The sequence below is a fragment of the Myxine glutinosa genome, chromosome 13, assembly GCF_964187855.1.
Source record: "Myxine glutinosa chromosome 13, kmMyxGlut1.1, whole genome shotgun sequence".
Classification (NCBI taxonomy): domain Eukaryota; kingdom Metazoa; phylum Chordata; class Myxini; order Myxiniformes; family Myxinidae; genus Myxine; species Myxine glutinosa.
Window position 1 is genome coordinate 88726699 of NC_136273.1, and position 24455 is coordinate 88751153.

A 24455-nucleotide genomic window follows, 5' to 3' on the forward strand; every position below is an offset into this window, starting at 1 on the left:
CACACTAACAGGCTACACGCCCAGCCATTTCCACAACACTAATGCACCCATTCACAACACCATTCTGCAACCGCACCACAAATGCCAATATCCAACCACAATTTACCTGTACCCTCTACCTAACACTTACACTACCCGCCCCGGGTACTCGTGAAAGGGGTCCACTCTTCCCCCATCCACACCTTCGCACCATGCACACCACTCCGTACCACTCACTCCAACTCTCTCCACACACCTGTACCTGCACACCTGTGCTCTCACACCTGGTGCCACCTGCACCCTTCTCTCCCCAAGCGCATTCGCGCTGATCCACACACTCACTACTCATACACTGCTCCACACACCTGTCCAATTCTCACAAACACGGCATCATCTCAGCTAACTACTCCCTTCTGAAACTTGCGCTTCCCAGTCGTCCCTTTAACTATTGCGCTCCCTCGTCATTATAATCCACACTAATCTACCTGCGTCCCCACTACAGGTATCAGTCACTAACTAACCTTAACGTTACCTACTGTCATCTTCTCTAGATCCCTACACACAATATCCTAACCCACCCGGGCTAGTTTTCACTGCCATACACCCCATAAACTATTGCTCCTTTGCCCCCCCCTGTGAGGGATGGTGGATTTGCCATCCCACCACATCGGGGGTCTCTCACTACCAATTTTGCACATCAAATTTCAACAAATTAAAAATTTGCCAATCACTGCCCATCATCTGCCAATCACTACTGCCAATCCCTTGCCAATCATCAAATTTTGTTTTTCTCTAATTTTGGGTCCAAAACACTAACCTCATCACCCAGTCGACTCACTAATACCTCTCGGTGCGCCAATCCCTGTCCAAAGCCCGGCTTCGTAAAGCCAAGCAATGGATGCTGGTTGTTTTGTGCCTGCGGCTGGATGCGTCCGGCATTCGGGGCAGGGACGGGGGCTTACCCGGGCCGAGATCCCACGCATCACCTCGGCGTGGAGCCATCCAATGTCCCGATCTCGACCTGCCGGCACGTCTCAACAAAACGTGGTCGCCATGACGACCCTTCCTATCCAGCCGCCCGCTCCGCCTAGTGGAGCACGGACGTTCAAAGCGAGGCCCAGCACGGATCGCGCACGGCGGTCCTTTCGAACCCGCCGTGGCTCGGATCCCCGCTGGTTCTCGCGGCACGCGAAACCCGGCACGCACCGAGGGCCCGCTTCGGCTAAAAGTCGACCTAACCTTTAACCTGTGAAACGTCGATGCTTCACCTGCATGCTTACACCCCGCAGCCCGTTCCTTGCTCACACATCCAGCCGTGCCCATGCTCCTCGTACCTTTCCTTACACACCCAGGTACTCTCATTCCACTCACAGCCTTGGTCACACACCTGACCACCGAACACTTTGGCACACATTCGTTGGTCGCACACCTCACCAAAACACCGCTTCGCGCCCCCTCCTCTGTCACCTCCTCTGTGACAATCACAGGTGTGCTCTCATTCGCACACCCAACCACGTGCCTCACCACCAACTCCAGCGTGCATTCCCACTCACGCTCTACCATTCCAGGTGTGCATCCTTCCATCCCAGGTGTACATCCTCGCTCACCTGTCACAACTAACTCACTCTCCTTGTCACTCTCACTACTTTCACCTCCATTCCTGACAGCGCACTCACCCTTACTCTTGACAGCACACTCTTTCCTCATGCACCTGTCCGTCACACACCTTTCTCGCGCACACTCTCCCGTTACACCCTCTGTAACACTCACCACAGGTGGACACTCTTCCTTACTTCTGACAGCGCACTCTTTCCTCATGCACCTGTCCGTCACACACCTTTCTCGCGCACACTCTCCCGTTACACCCTCTGTAACACTCACCACAGGTGGACACTCTTCCTTACTTCTGACAGCGCACTCTTTCCTCATGCACCTGTCCGTCACACACCTTTCTCGCGCACACTCTCCCGTTACACCCTCTGTAACACTCACCACAGGTGGACACTCTTCCTTACTTCTGACAGCGCACTCTTTCCTCATGCACCTGTCCGTCACACACCTTTCTCGCGCACACTCTCCCGTTACACCCTCTGTAACACTCACCACAGGTGGACACTCTTCCTTACTTCTGACAGCGCACTCTTTCCTCATGCACCTGTCCGTCACACACCTTTCTCGCGCACACTCTCCCGTTACACCCTCTGTAACACTCACCACAGGTGGACACTCTTCCTTACTTCTGACAGCGCACTCTTTCCTCATGCACCTGTCCGTCACACACCTTTCTCGCGCACACTCTCCCGTTACACCCTCTGTAACACTCACCACAGGTGGACACTCTTCCTTACTTCTGACAGCGCACTCTTTCCTCATGCACCTGTCCGTCACACACCTTTCTCGCGCACACTCTCCCGTTACACCCTCTGTAACACTCACCACAGGTGGACACTCTTCCTTACTTCTGACAGCGCACTCTTTCCTCATGCACCTGTCGGTCACACACCTTTCTCGCGCACACTCTCCCGTTACACCCTCTGTAACACTCACCACAGGTGGACACTCTTCCTTACTTCTGACAGCGCACTCTTTCCTCATGCACCTGTCCGTCACACACCTTTCTCGCGCACACTCCTGCGCACACTCTCCCGTCACACCCTCTGTAACACTTACCACACCACGCTTCCATGTGCCCCCTCGCACACGCGCTACGACCGACTCACTCTCGCCAGCACCCTCACTCCTTGGCACACACTTTTTCCTCACACACCCCAGAGTCGGACTTTCTCGCACACCTCCTCTTTCGCACACCAGACCTGTCACACACCTCACCAACGGCCTTTCACGAACACCCGGATCCAAACCAATCCCCAAGCTTTTTAAATCCCCTGGCGCATCATACGCACGACCATATTGGTCACCACTTACACCGGGTCCTCTTCCTCTTCGCTTCTCCTCCATCACCTGCGAATCCCTCATCCGGTTAATGAGCACATCATCACGATCCAAACACAGACTTTGGACCAATTCTTTTATCTCCTCTTTTATTTCTTTCTTATCCCCTCTCCGTCGCTTCTTAATTTCGCTCATCCCTTCTTCCACTTCTTCTAATTTGTGCTTCACCTCTTTTATTCCCCGGTACGTCTCCTCAAGCTCGTCCTCCAAGGCTACCTTGACCGTTTCCAGGTGCGTCCTCACCTGCCGGTCCTTCGTCTCCATTACCTCTACCACCTCGTCCAACCTCGTTGTCAGTCCCTCACGTACCATCTGACATTCCCTCTTCGTCGCTACCAAGTCATCTTTTAGTTCTTTCTGTGTCGCCTTTAAACCTCCTAATACCGCAGTGTTCCTTTGAACCTGCTCCGTTAGTCCTTTTTGTCCCTCCGTCAGCTGTTCCACCTCCTGCGTCAGGACCTCTATGCCCCCTTGTAACTTTACAGTCCCCTTTCTCACCTCTTTCTCCATGCGCTCCTTACAGTGCCTCACCTCCTCGCGCACTCCTCCGACCTCCTCACTCACTCCTCTTCTGATCTCCTCTCCCATCACTTGCATCTCCTGCCCAGATGCCACCCTCATCTGCTCCATTTCCTCCCTGTGAGCATCCAGTTTGGTTTCTACCCCCATTCTGACCCCCTCTATCTGCTGCTCCATTTGTTTAACTTCCCTTTCCGCTTGGTCCCTCATGTCCCTCAATTTGCCTTCCATACTGTTTTCTAACCCCTCTAACCCATTTTTCACTCCCTCTATCTGATTCTCCTGGGCAGCCATTCTATTTTCTACCCCCTCTAACCCCTTTTTCACTTCTTTTATCCCGTTGTCTAACCCCTCAAAATTATTGTCTAACTTCTCACTGGTACCCCTCGCTTCGTCCCTCATTACCCCCATTTGCTCACTCTGAGCCCTCGCTTCGTCCCTCATTACCCCCAATTGCTCACTCCGAGCCCTCGCTTCGTCCCTCATTACCCCCATTTGGTTTCCCATTACCCCCATTTGGTTTTCCAATCGCTCACTATTCTTTTCCATAAGGGCCGTCATTTGTATAAAAAAAAGTTCCAATCTTCCCAGCGGCGCTACTTCGGTCGCGGGCACGGTGACCAGCGAGGCGCCATTTTGCGCGCCCGCTTCTTCGTGCGTGACGGCGCTATTTTGCGAACCTGCCGCCCTCACTGCTTCGCTCTCCTCCTGTCCCTCATTTTGGTCCTGGATCGACCCTACCTCACTCTCCTTTACCGGACCCCAGCTGTCTTGATCCGCCATAGCGCGACTTTCAAAATTCGGTTTTTATTTTTTATTTTCGTAAAACAAATTCAAATTTCGCCGTTATAATTTCGCGCGGGAAACGCGCTCCGAATCGATTCGGTCGAGCGCCGTACGCGCTCCGGCTCGATTTTCCCTCCCAAAATTTGGGCCTAACTAATTTAGTCCCGGGTTCGAATTCCACTCCTCGACACCAATTGTTACAGACGTGGCTTGGATGTTATTTACCGAGCGGTTTTATGGTATGACCACGTCTGCACAAGTTACCCGATTGTGCCCGAACGTTGACTAATCGCGCTATGCTAGACCAATGAAGGAAAAAGAAGACACACGGCTGGAATTAATACGACACGACACCAGGGATACGGTTCTCAAAGGTTGTTATTACAATAATGCGGAAGGTTTAGATTACAGGGACAAGAGGGAAACATAGGAAGGTGGGCACTTAAACACACTTATATTAACCCCAACGGACGACAGATAAACGGGACAAGGCTCACTCACACGGGGTTTGATGCAAAGGACAGGCGGGTAGCGATCGCTCCAGGTGCACCTGGGCTCAGGGCAGGATCACGTACGGTCCAGTTTAAGAGATGCGGTGGAGGTATTGCAGCGCTCGAGGGGTGGCGACTTCTCTCTCCAGGCTGGGGGCGCATCTCACGTCACATCCGGCGCGGGGCCGCGTATATCCGGCGGGGAGTGACACGCCCTCGGCTCGTTAGCTCCGCCTCGTGGAATCGGCACGTTGCTTCTCATTGGGTGCGTGGGGGGGTTACTGGCTCCGCCCCTGACGAGGAGCTGACAGCCAGCCCCTTCGGGGTAACGCCGTGGAGCGTATGGTCATGGCGGGTAACCGAGCCGGTGTGAGGACGCACACTCCCCGCCCCTCTGTTGTTGTAGTCGTAGTTGTAGTTGTAATTGTTGTTGTAGTTGTTGTTATTGTTGTTGTTTGGGGAAGAAGATGGGAGGAGGTATGGGAAAGGTCCTAAACTCACTACTGATGCCATATAATCACATTCTGGTGCAACGAAGAGTCATAATTAATGGAAACGAGGCCTTAACTGACATAGATTAAGAATAACTAGGAAGATGTCCGAAAGTTGGCTACGTGTGGTGCGGTGGACCTGGGCACGACATTTAATGGGGGAATAAGGGGAAGGTCGGCTCTACTGATTGTTATTTACATGCAATGGGACTAGGGAATGGGGGATTGGGGAAAGTTGGGGAGTATTGGAGAAAATAGGGGAATATTTACAAGCGGATATGGAGGCCAAATTCCATATTCGCAACAATACCTTTATTATGAGAATATGAAAAAAACCAAATTAACAATTATCAAAAGGGCAAAGGTCAGCGTCACCTTACCTCATCGATTTTCATCCAATTGACCTGAAATTTTAAGAATTTGCATATTGGGTCACTGAGTTGGTTCACCAATCAAAAGCTAGAAGGCGATTGCTTTGTTGTTTTTGGATCAAAAAGTTAAGGTTGCTTATCATTATATACAGACTTGGCATTTAATATGGAAATTTTTTTTTTCTTGACTTGGGTTTACTTTCTTAACTCAGTATATCAATCTGGTGAGTTTCTTTTACACTTTGGTGATTTATTTGTTAAAAGAACCATGTCACTGATTGTCTGTCGCAGCAAGAAGTCAACAGCAGGATTATATCACAGGTGGTGTGGCAAAATGTACGGACAGGTGCATTTGATGATTGGCTTCACAGTCGGGTATACAAGGGTTGTTGCGTTCTGTATTAGTGGAAAACAACTGCTGCACGTCTCCAAAAGTTATTCCCGCTTCCTCTGGAGATGGTCCGTCAACTCGACAATGCTGTTTGTCATGGAGTGGTGGCTTTACGAAATTACGGCATGAAACAGCGTGCTATTGCTCGGCAGTATGGCATCACTCAAGGTCAGGTGTCAAATATCCTGAAACGAAATGCTCAGAGGGGTGTCCCTACTCCAATACCGAGGCCAGGACGTCCCCGCAGAACCACAAGGAGGGATGATCTCCAGCTGCACCAGTTAGTCCGCAATGGCTGTACCAAGTCAGCTAATCGGCTTAAGGCTGAGTGGCAGCAACTGACAAATGTGCCTGTATCCAGAAGGCTAGTCAACCAACGACTGGTTCAAGCAGGCTATCGTGCCAGGCGTCCCCTGAGAAAGCCACGCCTGACCAGACAACACCGCCAGCGCCGATTGCAGTGGGCCAGAGAGCACCGTCAATGGCAGCCAGGACACTGGAATCACGTGATCTTCAGTGACGAGTCTAGATTTCTGGTCTATCGTCAAGATGGCCGCGTCCGAGTGTGCAGACAAGTGCATGAAGCCTACAACAAAGATTGTATAGTGCCAAGAGTCCAAGCTGGAGGTGGTGGGGTGACCGTTTGGGCTGCTTTTCATGCAGGGGGCAAAACTGACCTGGTTGTTCTGAATGGAAACCTGAACCAGTTCAAGTACAGGGCCATTCTGGAAGAAACATTGCTTCCATTTGCTCGTGCAGCCTTTCGAGGAAACTTTGTCTTCCAAGATGACAATGCACGGCCTCATCGTGCTCGCATGATCCAACACTTTCTTGCTGACCGTGGTGTAGAGCATATGGAGTGGCCTGCCATGTCCTCGGATATGAATCCGATAGAGAACTTGTGGGCAGAAATAACGCGTCAAATCGACCACTTGGACCAGCAGCCGACCTCTGTGCGTGAATTGCAGCAGGCTATTGTCACTGCATGGCAAGCGATTCCTGTCCAAACCTTGGCAAATCTCGTGAACAGCATGCACCAACGTGTACGTGCTCTCCTGAATGCTCGTGGGGGTTACACGAAGTACTGAACTGTAATTTTACTGTCCGTAATCCCAGTCGTAATTTAACTTTTGTTTTTGTTAAAAAAAATTTTGGCTAATGTGCAAAATAAAGAGATACTTCTGGAAAACGCACAGAAGTTTAACACAGTACTGTCCATGAATTGAGTTCGATATCAGTTTACATCCCTTTCAAGGATCAATTTATTTGTTTCGAAATGTCAAATGTGGTTTTTGTTTCTTTTAAACGTCACATTAACAAAATCTAGAATAATTTCAACATAATTCCAATGAACTTTTGGTTCTAAGACATCTTGAAAAGTAAGTTCACCCCCATAAAAAAATATTCCATATTAAATGCCAAGTCTGTAGTTCGAATAATTCAAATTGTGAATACGAGAATTCTAAAGTAGAAGATTCTGACAATACCTGGTGGATGAGTTGGAGAGGTGAGAAGAACAAGCCGATTTTGTTTTGGTTCTGGTCCGAATCCACATCCGGCCTATCGGTGGGATACAAAATATAAACTGCTCGGCCTGGCAGAGGTATGCGCTCTACCGAGTACCGTTCTGGTATTTTTATCTACCTGTTCTGCATATGATTATATACTCCTCTGAGTCTTACATAACAGTTTATAAATAAAAGATAAACACCTTTTATCCATCGAAGATACATTTTTTGTTACTAGCTTTGTACATCTCTACCCCATCACTACTCCACTGTGCCCCCTCTCCAATCAGGAGAACATGTTGGCAGTGGTGGAGTTGATGCAGCCACTCTCGACTGGCACCATGACTGGCCTCGCCATCGCGTACGCATTGGACACGGCGTTTACTGAAGAAGCCGGAGCACGACCAAAGTCACAGGGAATTCCCCGAGTCGCCATCATTGTTACTGATGGGAGGCCTCAGGACAAGGTTGATGAGGTGTGTGACTCATCGCACAACTATTTGTTGTCCCTCACCATCCGCTGTTTTATCATAATCGTGCCATTCCACAATACAGTACAGTAACACAACAGCTCGTTGGACATATTTTTTAAATCGGATGTCAGGCATCACAATTAGCTGTCGTGTAATGAATCCAGGTCCCACGATCATACCCTTCCTCCCGTCCATGGTACACTGAAGCTTGTGATGAGGCAATTGCCCCGAAACAACTTGCCTTTGCCTCATGGAAGGCAAATCCAACTGAAGGTAATCTCAGCTCCTTTCACAAAGCTGTGTGTGTCTACCCTCAGGAGAGCCAGGAAGTCCTGACAAGGTGGAAAAGTTTCTGTCAAACCTCGACTCTGATTCTACAACTGGACCAGACGGCATCAGCCCACGGGTCCTAAAATCCTGTTCTTCCGCTCTTTCACTCCCTCTCTCTGTTATCTTCACCCTCTCTTTTGCTCAAGGTCATCTGCCATCAGCTTGGAAATCAGCCAACATCACCGCTTTACACAAAAAATGTGCAAAAACAGATCCTTGGAACTACAGACCAATCAGCCTGCTCCCAATTATCAGCAAAGTCATGGAATCCATCATTGCTTCGGATATCAAATCCTTCCTCTTCTCAAATGGCTTGATCACCGATCATCAATTTGGATTCAGACCAGGTCATTCTACTCTAGACATGCTGCTTCTGCTGTCTCAACAATGGATAGAGGTCCTGAATGCCAAACAGGAAATTAGAGCTGTCTCCCTCGACATATCTCGTGCCTTCGATACGGTCTGGCACCCAGCTCTGCTCACCAAACTCTCCTCCTTTGGTATCCATGGAAATCTCCACGTATGGCTGGCGGACTTCCTCTCTAGTCGTAGGCAACGTGTGGCTCTGAATGGAATTCTCTCATCTCCTCTTCCTGTTCAGGCTGGAGTTCCCCAAGGCAGTGTTCTGGGTGCTGTGCTTTTTCTGGTCTTCCTCAATGATCTCTCCGACTCTCTGGAAAATCCTCTCTATCACTTATCTGATGCCTCCACACTCTGCCGCTCCATTCCTCATCCCTCAGATCGGCAGTCTGCAGCCTCCTCACTCTCTGCAGACCTGGACAAAATCACAAACTGGTCAAACAAGTCGAACATGTCTTTCAATCCTGACAAATCTCACTGTGTCTCTCTGAAAATACCGACTGGACAACCCTCCCATCTACTTTCTCAATAATCCTCTTCAATAAGTTCTGTCACTCAAGATTTTGAGCCTCACTATCTGCCATGATCTTTCCTGGGAAAAACCACATTTCCAAGCTGGCGTCCAAAGCCATTTGCCGATTGGGCATCCTCCGTCACGTGAAGTCCTTTCTTTGCACACCTGAGCTCCTCACCACATACAAAGCTTTCATCCGCAGCTTGATGGAATACTGCTCTCCCCTCTGGGCTGGTGCTCCTGCCTCACACCTAGCTCGACTTCACGCTGTACAAACCAAAGCGTTCAGAATCATTGGAATCTCCCGTGATGAAGCTAATTCTAATGGCCTTTCACTCACTCACTCACAGCAGGCAGGTTGGTGGTCTTTCTGTCTTCTACCGACTCCTCTCAAGCCTTGCTCCCCCAGCTCTGTCTGTGCTCTGTCCCCCAAATATTCCTACAGATCGCACAAGATCTGCCTGCAACCCTCTTCTGGTGAAACTTCCAAAATCAAGACTCTCTATTCACCTTCACTATTTAATTCCCCTTTTTCCCACCTCTGGAAAAACTCCCTCTCTCTCTTCAATCCCAGTCCTTCCTCCAGGTCTTCAAAACAGCTGTTCACTACCATCTCTTATCTTACCCCATGCAAAACCTTGATCTTTTCTACCACTATTATTACACCCCAAATCCACCTCCTTCAAATTCCGTTTTCCTTCCTGAAAGTCTTTGTCGTGTCCATCTTGATTATCCCGTGTACCTCGCCTCAGTCCTCTCCCTTCCACATATTTCCTGATGTCCCTGTTCTCTACTGTTGTTTTGTTTCCCTCTCTGTCCCCCTCTTGTTTCCCACTCCCTTCATTGTATGTTCTATGTGTTAGTTTGCACGAGCCTCAACTTGGTGTACAAAAAAATCAAAAGAAATCTCAAAACATTGTGGATGGGTTTTGACAAAACTATGTGGATGAGTTAGTTAAGTGACGAGAACAAGCCGATTCGATTTTGGTTCAGGTCCGAGTCCAGATCCGGCCTATCAATGGGATACACAACGTGAACTGTTCATCCTGGTGGAAGTGTGTGCTCTACCGAGTGCCGTTCTAGTTGATAGTGAAACAGGTGACCTCAACAAAGACCAGTGAAGATGTGTGGTTCTTTGCCAGCAAATGTAATTCTGTGGACCATTCATATTAAAAAAATTTTTTTTGTATACTAAGTCGAGGCTCGTATAAGAGCTAAAATCATATAAAAATAGGATCCAAAAATTCCCGATTGTCATCAGCAGATTGTCGTTCTTTTTCTCCATGATATGTGCACGTGGAGTTAGGTGGTGGAACGTGCCCGGAAGGCCGGCCTGGAGCTCCATGCGGTCGGTGTCGGTCATGCTCAACCTCCGGCGTTGCGGCGCATCGCCAGCCACCCGACCGAGGAGCACATCCACTATGTAGAGAACTACGGGCTCATCGAGAGGATCAGCGCCAAATTTAGAGACAGGCTGTGCGGTATGACTCAATATTTGAATGGTAGTTCCTCCTGGAGAGAACCTCTATCTTTCTGAAGGCCCAGTCCCAGAATGGAGTCCATTTTTGTGTAGTTCCCAAATTGGTGACTGTCTAATCTTGTGAGGTACGTTCACTCCTTTTGGACTTTTTTATGCCATACAGGTGAAGATACATGTCTGGTGGTGGAGCACGGCTGTGAGCATCGGTGCGTCTCTGCCGGCAGGTCGTATGTATGTGAGTGTGAGCAAGGCTACACCCTCGCTCCTGATGGTCATAGGTGCCTCTTCATCGGTGGGTAGACACATTGGACACTCACCCTTGCATTGCTTGAATCCTTCAGATAATCCTCTGGGAATTTACCTTCAAGAAGGGGCATAACCTACCTGTTCTACCTCCTCAATATGTGATGCTATGCTGCACTTGAGGGCATTAAAAGTGAACCACCATGGCAACTTGGGTTGGGCGGTGAAATGTAGGTGATGAAAATGGCGGTGCTGCCCACATCCCCCTAAACTGAAGTTAAAATGGTTTTTTTTAATGACTTTTCCTTTTTCAGATCACTGTGCACCTGGAAAGCAGGACTGCGAACAGCTTTGTGTTTCGACCAACGATTCGTACATCTGCCGCTGCAAGTCCACATTCATCCTCAACCCAGATGGACGCACCTGTCACTCGGCAGGTGTAAAATAGAATCTTTATCCGAAAATTGTCTAACCACAAGTACTCAGTTTATTTTATATTTTTCCACTAGGGACAGAAAATGATGTATCTGTCTCTGTGTGTCTGTTTATGTCTATGGGTGCCTGTGTGTATGTGTGTGTATGTGTCCCTGGCAACCTGTCTCTCTGTCTGTGTATCTGTCTGTCAGTGTGTGTCTGTCCATGGATCCCTGACTATCTGTCTGTGTGCGTGCACACTATAGATTATCCCTTCACTAGCAGTGCTAGCCTACAGAGAGAACATTTTCTTTGGACCTTAGCTGGATGATTTTTAGTTCACCTGGCACGAAGTTCAGGGGAGCTTATGCGATGACGTGTTGTCCGTCCGTCCGTCCATCCGGAAACACTTGAAACTTCTTCTCCGAAACCGCTGATGGGATTGTGACCAGATTTGGCACAAATTATCTTTGTTGTGTTGTGACTAAAGTTTTTTCACGGCATTACAAAAAGTCGGGGTCAAAGGGGGTTTACCGGGGTCAAAGTGGGTTTACTGGAGTCAAAGTGGGTTTACCGGGGTCAAAGTGGGTCCAGGTTTGACCCCCCAAAATAGGAATTTGCTTTCTTCTCATAAACTAGACATGTAATTTTGATGAAACTTGACCACAACCTTCATCATATGAGATGTACCAAAGTTTGTTCCTGGCATTAAAAAAATCGGGGTCTAAGGTGGTCTATTGGGGGAGGGTGGGGACTTGACCCCAAAAATAGGTATTTGCTCTTTTTCTCAGAACCTACACACAATTCTGATGGAACTTGAGTTCAACCTTCATCATCTGCGATGTACCAAAGTTTGTTCCTGGAATTTAAAAAATCGGGGTCTAATGTGGTCTATGGGGGTGTTGCCCCCCCAAAATAGGTATTTTAGCAACCATTGAAATTGGTTTAAAATACCTTTAGTCAGTGCAGTATACTGTTTATTCTGCCAGGTGAACACCAGGGGTATTGCCCCTATGTTTTCTTTTGTGGGAATGTGCTGCCTACTTGGTTGTACTCTTTGGCAGACAAAAGGCCATCTGCAGGTCATGTATCAGAGGTGATGTGGGTGTACTGCCATAAAATTCATTATATTTTGTGACTGATATAAACTGTTCTCCGGCAGAGATCTCGATTCTGGATCTTTGTGCATCTGGCGACCACGCCTGTGAACATACTTGCGTGACAACAGAAGATTCCTACACCTGTCGGTGTAGACCTGGATTTGTTCTTAAACCAGATGGACACACCTGTGACATTGCAGGTGCCCTCATCTCGCTGATTATCCTTTATTCTGTTGATGATGACACTTTTACGGCGATTTTCCTGTACTGTAAACTGTTTTGTCTATTTTTACGGCGTTGCCCATAGGTCAAACCCGTCTAGAACAGTGTTTGTCCGTCTGTATGTATGTATGTATGTATATATGTATGTATGTATTGTTACGTGCTCCTCCCCGACCCCCTGGTCACGGTGTACCTCCGAGCCCCGAGAGCAGTCACGGCAGAAAAGTGTGTTATCCTGTGTCAAAAATCAATGGTGAAACCACACCAATTGTTACCAACAAACAAATATTGTATTAAAAATCACACAAGAATAACAATACAACAATAATAGCAATCAAAAGTACAATCAATGTATATCTTATGATGGTACTATCAGCTAGTATAAGGTAACTCACTGTGCTCCAAGTGAGTGAAAAAAGAACATTCCCCAATGTCTCTATATTCCCGTCTTCATGCTCAAAGTTGATCCCCTCCAGCGATCGTCAGAGCAAGGTCGAATCGAAACCAGAATCCCGTTCAGATGACGGGCCCAGTCACGCCGCCAAAACTGCACAAAGACGTACGCGGCCAAAGCAGCGCAAAGAGTCACGCGGCCAAAAGCTGCGTAAAAGCGCACTCAAGGCGACTGGGAAATCACACCCTCTGGTATGGATGTTTTACAGCTCCAAATCGGCAAGCCTCAGGTTTGCCTTCCAAATCCGTGTTGCACACACACATCCCAGATAGACGTCGGAATGGTGAAAACGGCTGACGTGAAGCAAAGACCTTTCGCGATGAGCAAAGCGCGCGAGTCAAAATGGCTGACAGCTCGTACTTGAGACGTAATGACACAACGATGATTCCTCGGAATCCAACGCCAAACCTGACACGCAGGTTGATCAGTCACAGCGATAACAACCCTATCACAGGAATCCCTTTCCAGGAAACCCAAAATTCACTCGTGACTCTTGTTCGACAACGTTTGCTCAGGACGAAGAAATGACTCGCTTCTTCCCCGACTTCACTAGCTCCGCCCCCTTTCTCCTCGTCTTCTTCCGGTTTGTCGTCCGGTTCCCGATCCGGTTTCCTGTTTCTTTTAACTTTAACTTTTGAAACTAGAAATATTTATTCCCATTAAATGACAACAATAATAATACATGGAATCGGAAATATTTACAGTGGATGCAAACCACCACATCGGAAGTGACGAATCCGTAACAGTGTGTATGTATGTATGTATGTATGTATGTATGTTCCCTCAAACGTATACCAATCAGAGCTGAGGATCTGGTCACATGGCAGGGTGATGTGATTACGTCTGACGTCTGATGTCATTACGGCAGTACGGTGGCTGACTCTCCACACTCCACCGTTTTGATTCCTATGCCGTTCAGGCCAAACATATCGTTGAACCTGTCATATATCACAATCGCCACGCTCTACCTTCACGTTTTTCATTCAGTGTGAAACACAAACAAACCGATTGTTAAAATGACCATAAAATATCGAAAGAATCAGCGTTACGGATCTTCCAACAAAACGGTACATACCCAACACTTGTGGCGTATATAGATTACAGTAGATCTTCCCTCAGTTCTGTAAGTAAAACTTACCTCACGGATGTCGGGATTCCTCCAAATTTCTTTGTTTAATGTTATAAGCAGCATTAGCAGCTGTTTGAAAAGCTAATCATGTGTGTTTGTGGTTTATAATATTTTACAAGCCCGGCTACTCCGTTAGACTTTCAGTTTTAGTTCACCTGGAATGAAGTTCAGGGGAGCTTATGCGATGGTGCGTTGTCCGTCCGTCAGTCCGTCCGTCCGTAAACACTTGAAACTTCTTCTCCGAAACCACTGATGGGATTGCGAACAAATTTTTCACAAATGATATTTGTTGTGTTGTGACTAAAGTTTAATCACGGCATTAAAAGAGTCGGGGTTTAAGGGGGTTTACCGGGGTCAAAGGGGATCCAGGTTTGACCCCCCAAAATAGGAATTTCCTTTTATCTCCAAAACTGCACACACTCTTTCGATGAAACTTTTACCACAACCTTCACCACCCGTTATGTACCAAAGTTTGTTCACGGCATTTTAAAAAATCGGGCCCTGAGGGGTTGTATGGGGGGTTCTTTTTGGGGTTCTCCCCCAAAATAGGTATTTGCTCTTTTCTCTAAAACTACATACACAATTTCAATGAAACGTCACCACAACCTTCATCACCCGTGATGTACCAATGATTGTTCAAGGCATTAGAAAAATTGGGGTCTGAGGAGGTATACGGGGTTGGGAGGGTGGGGGTGGGGGGGGGGGGGGGTTAGGGGTTGCCCACCAAAATACGTATTTTTTTGTTTGTTTGTTCAAAGTGTTATGATTATGTTAGTATGATTCCACATGCTGCCCTGTCTTCTATAAACCATTCAAATTGGTTTAAAATACCTTTAGTCAGTGTCGTATACTGTTTATTCTACCAGGTGAGCACCAGGGGTATTGCCCCAATGTTTTGGGTCCGTGGTAATGTCATGTCATGAATGTCATGACTGAGAAACTGATTTGTATCTGCAAATCTCTGCACATGGATTAGTAGTTTGGATGAAATCCATGCAAATACGGCATAAACATTTGGTCTGACGTAACTCACTATCTGAGAGTGGTGACCCTCTATGTAAGGGTCTGCGGCACTCAGTTAAGCGACAAGAGTAGTTAGGTGATCCACTTACACGCCATCTCTTGACATCAACCGGTTTTACTCCCTACTGAGAAAAATGTATTGCAAGATTCAAACTCAGCCACTAACTCAACACTACCATCACACCTCCCAGGTCTCACACCTCCACCACCAAAATCACACCTCCCAGGTCTCACACCTCCAACACCACCATCACACCATTCACTCCCACACAAACAACAAACATCATCAAAAACATCAAAAACTCCCATGCTACTGGCCCTGACAACATCTCCAATTTACATTTAAAACACATTGGACCACACGGTATATCAGCCCTCACAAGGGCACATATATTGGGCACAAAACCCCCACCCATCAACAACACAGAGAAATTACTCCCCAGGTCTGATCATGTTCACCTTTCACGCCATCACTGTGGACACCACCCACAACTTTTACACGACAAACATAGACTTGACGACACCTGCCACCACTGCCAGGCTGCTCCACACACAATAAAACACATCATGGAAGGCTGTGCGGTCCTGGCTTCACATTGGAAAGAGCACAACATCTTGGATTTGATGTATCTCTGGGTCGCTCCTGTCAGATCGATTGGCTATGTCCGTGCCACTGGCCTGTTCATCCAGAACTGACTGGGGCAACACAGCAACAACAACTGAACGACTGACCCACATTAAATATTGTTACGTTTGTGGGGGGTAGGCAATACCTTAGTCCAGGTAGAATGGTATAGGTAGTGTGCTCTGACTGTCAGGAAGAAGAAGAAGCCCCATGTAATATGTAGGAAATTTGTATAGACCGTATGTCGTGGAAGAGCGTGTCTTCGTCCCCATGAGACGGGTGGGGTATGTTAATTAGCGAGGGATTATGGGTAATTAATCCCCTGTATGTAATGGCCTCTGTTATTTTTCCTCTGTTCCTTATGACACCAGCAGCACACACAAATAGAAAGGAATCGCCCATTAACCACACTAAATAAAAACCAACCAGAAACAGGACATTGAGAACTACCGTGGATAACATCAACCTTGTGAGCGCACAGGCACAAAAGGTTTGTGAAGCCACGCCCCAAAGAGCAGTGATTGGTCCGGGGGTTGATTGGCGCAAGGACTGCTAAGATGGAACTCGCTGATAGGAGCGGACACGGAGACGTCGTGGGATGACGTCAGAGCCTCGCGTATAAAACAATTATAACAGCGGACATTTTCTCTCTCGGGTTCTGGATCTGGTGGTGAACAGTCGTGTCCTGACATCGCTCTTCTTCTTTCCTTCTCGAGTCCTGACTTTTGGACAATGAACGGTCGAGGCTCTGGATTTCCTTGCATTGTCTGGCTGTGGTGTTGGTGTTGGTGAACGAGGTCATGCGGACAAGCACGGCTGGAAGATCGAACTGCGCTCCAAGGCCTACTGCGCGCGAACGAGCACGTTTTCACGTGCAAGGACGTAAAGACCTCAGACGATCTTTGACGATTCCTGACAAGAGCAGCTTAGAGCTAAGTGCCCACAAAATAACACATATTTACGTTCCAGTTATTTTTTCCCTTGTGTTATAATCAAGTCTGTGTGGGGGCGCTCTAATTAGGAATTTAGTTTTGCCGTGTTTTATTTTATTACCGGCATTTTCTTTAATGAAGCCAGTATTTTTGTGTATTTTAATTCCGTGTCATTTGAGTTGATTATTGCAGGGTCGAAGGCGTCGGGTGGACTCGTGCAGGTAAGCACTCACGGCTTCTCCCCCACTTGCTTCCCGTGCGTATAACTAAGGTCTGCCATTGAATTAAACGCCTCTGAGTCAAAGCTCGTTTGATTATCTGTGTCGCCCTGCAGTGTTCACCAGAGAGCAGGCACACGACAATATTACAATTTGTTCATCAACACCTTGATTTGGATATGGATTCTGTGGAATGAATATCAATTCGGTTAATCAGAATATCTGGGTGAACACAGCACTAAACTTTCAGCCCATGTTGACTTGACGATGTTGCAAGTAATGTTCTGATACAAATATCCAGAAGCAAATGTAGCTCTTGTGCAAGTTAGTTTTTATTTATTTACCGTTTCCTGCTTATCGAGGAACGAATAGAATAATCCAGAATAAGGTTATTAGCCGCAGTTGGACTTGGTCCAAAACAGGTGCTTATGGATTTGGTCTCGTCCGTCCACCCGTGCGTCCACAGCCATATCTCGAAGATGTATCGACCGATTTTGTTCATACTTGGTACAAAGACAGCAAATGACGGTATACATATGCGCATCAATTTGTTTCACGATGCGATCAAAGATGGCTGACTGGTGGCCATTTTAATTGCAAAAGAAAACCCGATATTGATCACGTCCTCAACCATTTCTCGGATATGCATTTACCGACCTTGTTCAAACTTTGCACACAGATAATGAATGATGGCTTACATATGTACGTCATTTTCTTTCGAGATCAAATCCAATATGCCCAACTGGCAGCCATTTTGTTACTGAAATGTGTCCCCATCCATTTCTCGGCCATGCATGGACAGATTTTTTTCAAACTTGGCACAAAGACAATACATGAGAGTATACATATGCAGAAGATATTGTTTTGTCATCCGACCAAAGATGGCCGACTGACAGCCTTTAACTCCGTACAGCAAAATTACTGAAACTACTGTGGGTGCAATGACATTTTGTCTTTTTGTTCTTGTTTTAAATGGAAAATTGCATTTTTTGGCCATGATTTAGAAGATTATGACACAATTCACATGCTCTGGCTGCAGTCTTTGCAATTTTTCAAATTGAAATATCTACCTTGTTGTGTACAGAGATGAACGTGTGCCTTGAGCTGGAGCATGGTTGTGAGCATCACTGTGTTAGTACCGCTGATTCGTACATTTGTACGTGTGAATCTGGTTACACTCTGGCTCCCGACGGCAGGAGATGTCTCCCCTCCGGTGAGTATGTTCTTCTGGTGTAGTTGTTTTTCATGATTATTATTGGTTCACGATTTGGCATTCGCCATGTCCACATTGTCTGTTTGCATGTGGGCTCCCACCCATGCGCAGCATGGGTACCTCTCCAGTACTGTATAATTGTGGAGGAAATAGTGCCACCTCTGGTGGTATCTGGTATTACAAATCATCTTCATCACATAATGGAACCTTCTCAAAATTATGACATGGAATATGAGATGTTGTGATCAACAAAATTTCTTTCAAAAATAATAAAATGCATTTCCAAGAATGTGACGCAGCACATTGCCCACCCAAGGTGTGCTGAGATTGGTATTCCAGCCCTCAGAGTGGTAGTGCCCACTGGTGCCCATTAATTACGTAATATTGGAATGTGAGTATGTCCATTAATTACGTTATAATGCAATGTGAGTACTACGTCTATTAATTACGTATTATTTGACTGTCACTACATCTATTAATTGCGACTATTGGAATGTACCTTTTAGACCTTTAGACCCCTTTATACAGTTGAGACCCATTAGACCTTTTTTTACTTTTTCAAACCCTTTCGACACATTAAACCCCTTTAGACCCTCACAACATTACACCCTTTAGACCTTTTAATACCCTTTAGATGCCTTTGACCTTTAGACCCTTTTTAGACTTTTTAAGATCCTTTGGACCCCTTTAGACAATTCAGACACTTGAGACCTTAAATTACACCCTGAAGAACCCATATTTTTAGTACTATTTCCTGATTATCTCGAAGGAAATGGAAAGTTACAGAAAAGTTTTGTTGGAAAATCGCATTTTCCGACATTTTTGTAAGATGGTCACAGACTTTCTGACCATCTCATTTGATTTCTCCATCTTGTTTCTGTAGAGATGAACGTGTGCCTTGTGCTGGAGCACGGTTGTGAGCATCGCTGTGTTAGTACCGGTGATTCATACGTGTGTACCTGTGAATCTGGTTACACTCTGGCTACTGACGGCAGGAGTTGTCTCCCCACCGGTGAGTATTCTTCTGGTGTAGTTGTTCATCATTATTCAAAAAGTTCGGAACCAAGTCCAAACAGACATTCACAAACAACAATTTGCCTTCCAGTCAATATTTCCGGTTTGCTGAATCTCATCTGAGCTTTGTGTGACCTTTTTTTTAAAATCACAGACCTGTGTTTGCTTGGAGGACATGGTTGTGAACACCTTTGCCTGAGCATTCCGGGATCCTTTCGCTGCATCTGCCATGAAAATTACATCCTTAACGATGATGGAAAAACTTGTCAACTCACAGGTTTGGTGACCTTTCACTTTTCTCCATTGCCATAACTTTTTATTTTCAATTTCCTTATTTATTTGTTGGCAAAACGGCATCATCTGGCTGCAAATTTGCAGAGAATGAGAATCTTTACAGATTTTGATGCTTGGTAGCAGCGGAGGGACGGAATGAGAAGCTTTTTATTATTTTGGAAGGTCTTGGACTTATGCACCATTCATTGTGCTCACGAGCAAGTTGCCCACGTGCCCGGACGGGATTACAAACAGGGTAGGGATGGAGATGGAAAAAATGCAAATGGCGTCTTCTATCACCGAACTGGCAAGCTGGGAGCAACAATTCACATTTATTGCCAATCTGATGCAATTTAAACGCTCTAATGGCGACGAGGTTCTCCATTTGAAACTGTTTGTTTGATATACAGTCATGTGAAAAAGTAGGTACACCCCATGTAAAGTTTTGACTTTTTCAACATATTTCAACATACAGCTATTTGATCTTCATCTATCTATAATTCCACTAATCTCTGTGTGTCTGTGTGTCTGTGTGTTTGTTTGTTTGTCTGTGACCGCTGTTTCTCGACAACCACGGGTCCGATATACTTGAAACTTGCCAGGTATATTGCTGGGGACCCGAGGATGTGCCTTTTCAAGGTTTCATATTAATCGGACAAGTAGTTACCGAGCTATGGCGATTTCTTTACCAAACTCCGCAAGCCGTTCGCTTTGGACCAAACCATTTCATGTAAATAGAGGGGGGGGATTGTCACCGTACTCGCAAGCCGTTCGCTTTGGACCAAACCATTTCATGTAAATAGAGGGGGGGGGGGATTGTCACCGTACTCGCAAGCCGTTCGCTTTGGCTTTGCGAATGGACCAAACCATTTCATGTAAATAGAGGGGGGGGGGATTGCCACCGTACTCGCAAGCCGTTCGCTTTGGCTTTGCGAATGGACCAAACCATTTCATGTAAATAGAGGGGGGGGATATAATTTTAGATATATATATATAGTACGGGCATGCCCTAGTCTATCTATAATTCCAGTAATCTCTGTGTGTGTATGTGTGTATGTGTGTGTGTATGTGTGTGTGTATGTGTGTGTGTATGTGTGTGTGTCGTTTGTCTGTGACCGCTGTTTCTCGACAACCACGGGTCCGATATACTTGAAACTTGCCAGGTATATTGCTGGGGACCCGAGGATGTGCCTTTTCAAGGTTTCATATTAATCGGAGAAGTAGTTACCGAGCTATGGCGATTTATTTACCAAACTCCGCAAGCCGTTCGCTTTGGACCAAACCATTTCATGTAAATAGAGGGGGGGGATTGTCACCGTACTCGCAAGCCGTTCGCTTTGGCTTTGCGAATGGACCAAACCATTTCATGTAAATAGAGGGGGGGATATAATTTTAGATATCTATCTATAATTCCAGTAATCTCTGTGTGTCTGTGTGTCTGTGTGTTTGTTTGTTTGTCTGTGACCGCTGTTTCTCGACAACCACGGGTCCGATATACTTGAAACTTGCCAGGTATATTGCTGGGGACCCGAGGATGTGCCTTTTCAAGGTTTCATATTAATCGGACAAGTAGTTACCGAGCTATGGCGATTTCTTTACCAAACTCCGCAAGCCGTTCGCTTTGGACCAAACCATTTCATGTAAATAGAGGGGGGGGGGGGGGATTGTCACCGTACTCGCAAGCCGTTCGCTTTGGACCAAACCATTTCATGTAAATAGAGGGGGGGGATTGTCACCGTACTCGCAAGCCGTTCGCTTTGGCTTTGCGAATGGACCAAACCATTTCATGTAAATAGAGGGGGGGGGGGGGATTGCCACCGTACTCGCAAGCCGTTCGCTTTGGCTTTGCGAATGGACCAAACCATTTCATGTAAATAGAGGGGGGGGGATATAATTTTAGATATATATATAGTACGGGCATGCCCTAGTATATATAGTACGGGCATGCCCTAGTTTCAACAACATTGATAGATAAAGGTGATATAATATAACAAATATCATGAAACATTTACATTTTGTAGTCCATTGTATAATTTAAATAAACATAAATGCAAATTTCACATGAGGAAAAAGTAAGTACACCCTTGGCTCTAATAGGTGGTATTGCCCCCTTTGGCAGAAACAACATCAAGTAGGCGTTTCTTATAACTGTCTACCAGTCTCTGACATCGACTGGGAGAAATTTTTGCCCACTCCTCCATGCAGAATTCTTTCAGCTGTGCAATGTTTGAGGGGTTTCTTGCATGGACAGCTCGTTTCAAATCCCCCCACAACATCTCGATGGGATTTAGATCCGGGCTTTGACTTGGCCATTCCAGAGCCCTCCATTTCTTTCTTTTCAGCCATTCCTTGGTGGATTTACTGAAATGTTTAAGGTCATTGTTATGTTGCAAGGTCCACCTTCGGTTGATCTTCAACTTTCCGACAGATGGCCTCACATTATCCTCAAGCACCCTCTGGTACAATGAAGAATTCATAGTGGATTATATGATGGTGAGTTGCCCAGGCCCTGATGCAGCAAAGCTGCCCCAAACCATAATATTTCCACCACCATGCTTTACAGTTGGTATCAGGTTCTTGTGGTCAAATGCTGTCTTTGGTTTTCGCCAAACATGTCTTCTGGTACTGTGGCCAAATAGCTCTACCTTTGACTCATCTGTCCAGAGAACATTGTTCCAGAAGTGCTGGTCTTTGCCGAGGTGTTCATTGGCAAACTTTAGTCTTGCCCTGATGTTCATTCTGGACAGCAAAGGTTTCCTCCTGGCACACCTCCCATGTAGATCAAATTTGTGCAGCCTCTTTCTAATGGGAGACTCGTGCACTTTGACATCAACAGTGGCAAGAGCTACCTGTAGGTCCCGTGATGACATTCTGGGGTTCTTAGAGACTTCTTTCAGCATCTTGCGGTCTGCTCTCGGGCTGAACTTGCTGGGGCGGCCTGGCCTGAACAAGTTGGCAGTTGTTTGGAATCTTCTCCACTTGTAGATGATCTTCCGGACAGTCGAATGATTGATTTCAAATTGTTTGGAGATCTTTTAAAATCCCTTCCCAAACTCGTAGGCATCTATAACCTTCTTTCTGAAGGCCTCAGAGAGCTCTTTTGGTCTAGGCATTGTAACACCGCACACTTCAACAACAAAGAGCAAACCAAACTAAATGTCTGAGGTTTAAATAAGACAGGTTCCTCCAAGATCCTCTCTAACGATGTTCTAATCATTTGCACCAGAGCTGGTGCACCTGATTCTAATTTTAGGTATTTGAAGTAGTGATAAATGTAGGGGTGTACTTACTTTTTCCACATGCGAAATTTGCATTTATGTTTATTTAAATTATACAATGGACTACAAAATGTAAATGTTTCATGATATTTGTTATATTATATCACCTTTATCTATCAATATTGTTGAAATGAAGATCAAATAGCTGTACGTTGAAATATGTTGAAAAAGTCAAAACTTTACATGGGGTGTACTTACTTTTTCACATGACTGTATGTTGGTTTTTTATACCTAGGGTCCATAATAAAATATGTATTGGTATGTAAGGAATGTAATGTCGAGTTATCAGAGTAAGAGTGCATTTGGTTATTAGTAGAAGAAAGAAGGTCATTGATAAAAATAAGGAAGTGTTGGAGACAGGATGGAACCCTGAGGGACACCGTTGCTGATGGGGAAGGAGGAAGATGTTGAATCATCAACAATTACAGAGATAGAGCGGTCGGAGAGAAAGCTCAATATGAGAGAGCAGAGTGAAGGGGAAAGCCGAAAGAGGGAAGCTTGTATATCAGACCCTGATGCCAAACTCTGGCAAAGGCTTTTGAGATATCAAGGCCTTCAACAAAGGATTCCCCAAACTCTCTCACAAGGCCTACAACAAAGGATTCCCCAAAATCTCTCACAAGGCCTACAACAAAGGATTCCCCAAAATCTCTCAGAGACGAGGGCCAGACATTCGTAATGTAAGAAAGGATATCACCGGTAGATCTTGCCTTGCGAAAGCCATATTGATGGTCAGATAGAAGACTGTGGGATTCAAGATTCTTGAGGAAATGGTTATTGAGAAGACATTCAAAGACTTTGGAAATAGTAGAAGTCAGAGCAATAGTACGGTAGTTGGAAGGGTTTGAATGATCACCCGTCTTTAAAATAGGCTGCACTAAGGCATGTTTCCAGGAAAGAGGAAAAGTTTGGTTTTTTTAAACAAAAACGAAACCAACGAGCAAGCACGGGTGCAAGTTCTGAAGAAAACTCCTTCAAGACATGAGGAGGAGGAACGCCATCTTGTCCGTACGCCTTGCTTGTGTCCAGAGAGAGGAGTACTTTTTTGACTGCATGGAAAGAGATTATAGGGAGGGGCATATGATTGGTAAGGGGTGAATCAGAGTGAGATGGAATGTTAGTCATCCAGAGTGGAATTAGAGGAGAAAAGAGAACCAAAAAGAGTTGCTTTATCAGGTAGATAGACAGCGATAGTATCATCAGAATGGAAAAGCGAAGGAAAGGAAGAGCGACAGAAGTTGTTGGAGATAATTTTAGTGAAGGACCAGAAAGATCTATTCGTGGAAGAAGATGAGAGTTTGTCACAATTATTTTGGACTAGCAGAAGTACCTGGCATTGCCGGGCGGGGGAGGGGAGGGGGACGGGGAAGGGGAGGGGGAGGGGGAAGGGGAGAGGAGGGGAACGGGGGGGGGAGGGGAGGAGAGGGGGGGGGAGAAGAGGGGGGAAGGGGAGGGGAGAGGAGGGGGAGGGGAGGGGAGTGGAGGGGGAGGGGAGGGGAGGGGAGTGGAGGGGGAGGAGAGGGAGGGGAGTGGAGGGGGAGGAGAGGGAGGGGAGGGAGGGAGGAGGGTGAGAGGAGGGGGAGGTGGGGGAGGGTAAGGGTGGAAGGGGGAGGGGAAGGGGGGAAGAGGAGGGGGTAGGGTGTAGGGGGAAGGGAGGAGGTAGGGTGGAGGG

General features: G+C 46.5%; 1 protein-coding gene across 1 annotated transcript in view; it reads left to right on the top strand.

Annotated features, from left to right (window-relative positions):
- LOC137438400 (matrilin-1) overlaps positions 1–24455 on the top strand; it is a 52792-nt gene that overhangs the window by 12401 nt on the left and 15936 nt on the right. The window contains exons 3-10 of the mRNA XM_068133519.2: positions 7779–7964; positions 10472–10646; positions 10809–10937; positions 11203–11325; positions 12465–12602; positions 18090–18218; positions 19102–19230; positions 19387–19509. Coding sequence (XP_067989620.2) covers positions 7779–7964; positions 10472–10646; positions 10809–10937; positions 11203–11325; positions 12465–12602; positions 18090–18218; positions 19102–19230; positions 19387–19509 — 1132 coding nt within the window. The remainder of the gene's footprint in view (positions 1–7778; positions 7965–10471; positions 10647–10808; positions 10938–11202; positions 11326–12464; positions 12603–18089; positions 18219–19101; positions 19231–19386; positions 19510–24455) is intronic.